Source organism: Perkinsus marinus (genome assembly GCF_000006405.1).
Source record: "Perkinsus marinus ATCC 50983 genomic scaffold scf_1104296970368, whole genome shotgun sequence".
NCBI classification, from domain to species: Eukaryota; Perkinsozoa; order Perkinsida; family Perkinsidae; genus Perkinsus; species Perkinsus marinus.
In genome coordinates this window covers 1-1,196 of record NW_003202483.1, presented here as the reverse complement: position 1 = coordinate 1,196, position 1,196 = coordinate 1, and the positions used below count along the sequence as shown (strand labels likewise).

Genomic DNA, 1,196 nt, shown 5'->3' with positions numbered 1-1,196 from the left:
CATACGCGTTCAGCTCTACCGTTCCTCGCACGCATTGGGAGCAAGCGATCACTGCCACTCCGTTGTCAATCAATCTGATACCAAAAAAACCTTGTCAAAAACAGTCGAAACTTCCCAAAAAATCTTTCACTTCTAACATCATGGGCAGGAGATTTCTCAGTGGAAAAAGCTCACGTAGATGCCTCTGTGAAAAAGAATTACCGATGTCATCGCTCTAAATCACCCTATCACCCCAGGGAGTTCACCGTGGTTAACATGCACGAGGATTGCTACCTCTTCAGCCAAGAGACGAAGTTCTTCTTACGAGCAGGGGCGTTCCCTGTGCCGTAGAGGAGCAGTACAACACCACGGACTGCGGTGTCGGCGAGTGTCTCCAAATCTGCAAAGCCAGGGACCTGAGCAGACAACACACGACTGCCTACAGACTACAACGCGTGAAGATCGCAGTGGACCACCACTGAACTGATCGCGCAAGCAACTAACACCATCCCTAAATACTCCACTGCTGACTCTCGTCAAGCCCAGAGATATCCCAAAGCAGTAACGAATCAACTCACCAGTCTAACGACAAGGATCGCGCTCTCCATTTCGGTATGTGTATGGAAGCGCCCTTTAGGTGGCGGCAGTAATAGATGCTCATTAAAGTGAATGTCAACACCGAGGGTAGCCAAAGGAGGAAAATTGGGCGAGTCGAATGCTGCTATCGATCCACTGTCAACCTAACAAGCACACCCGGGTTCGATCCCCGGCGACGGCACCGTTAATATTCCCACATCTTACCTTGACAGATCGGCAGCCTCGAAGCAGTCGCTCGTTGAAGAAGATACAAACCTCCGGAATGCTACAAAGACCTGCGCATAATCGCGCACAGCGAAGAATCAGTCCTCCAGGATCTTTCTAGGCCCTCACCCGCGAGCAGAATTGATATGATCAAGTTCCTCCTAGCGTCACTGTGAGGCTCCCCAAAGGGCAGGATGGAACCCGTGAACACAACCGGCTTCCCAAGATTGGCCAACATGAAGGATAGTGCACTCGCACTGTAGGCCATAGTATCCGTACCGTGAATGACCACAAAACCATCATAGTCGTAGTAGTTGTCTTCAATCGCCTGAAATGTGATCGAAAACTGTGGCTGAAACTGAACGGTGCGCATAGTTATCGCGAGAATCAATACAAGACTGGATTACTAGTTTCTT

General features: G+C 49.8%; 1 protein-coding gene across 1 annotated transcript; it reads right to left on the bottom strand.

Moving 5' to 3' along the window:
* Positions 1–19: 19 nt before the first annotated feature.
* Pmar_PMAR027047 (L-asparaginase, putative) lies at positions 20–1,153 on the bottom strand (the record flags this gene model as incomplete). The annotated part of the gene is made up of 5 exons (XM_002767628.1): positions 20–74; positions 274–395; positions 558–719; positions 781–851; positions 910–1,153. Coding segments are annotated over 5 exons (654 nt in total), but the record flags the coding sequence as incomplete, so codon positions are not given.
* Positions 1,154–1,196: the final 43 nt, after the last annotated feature.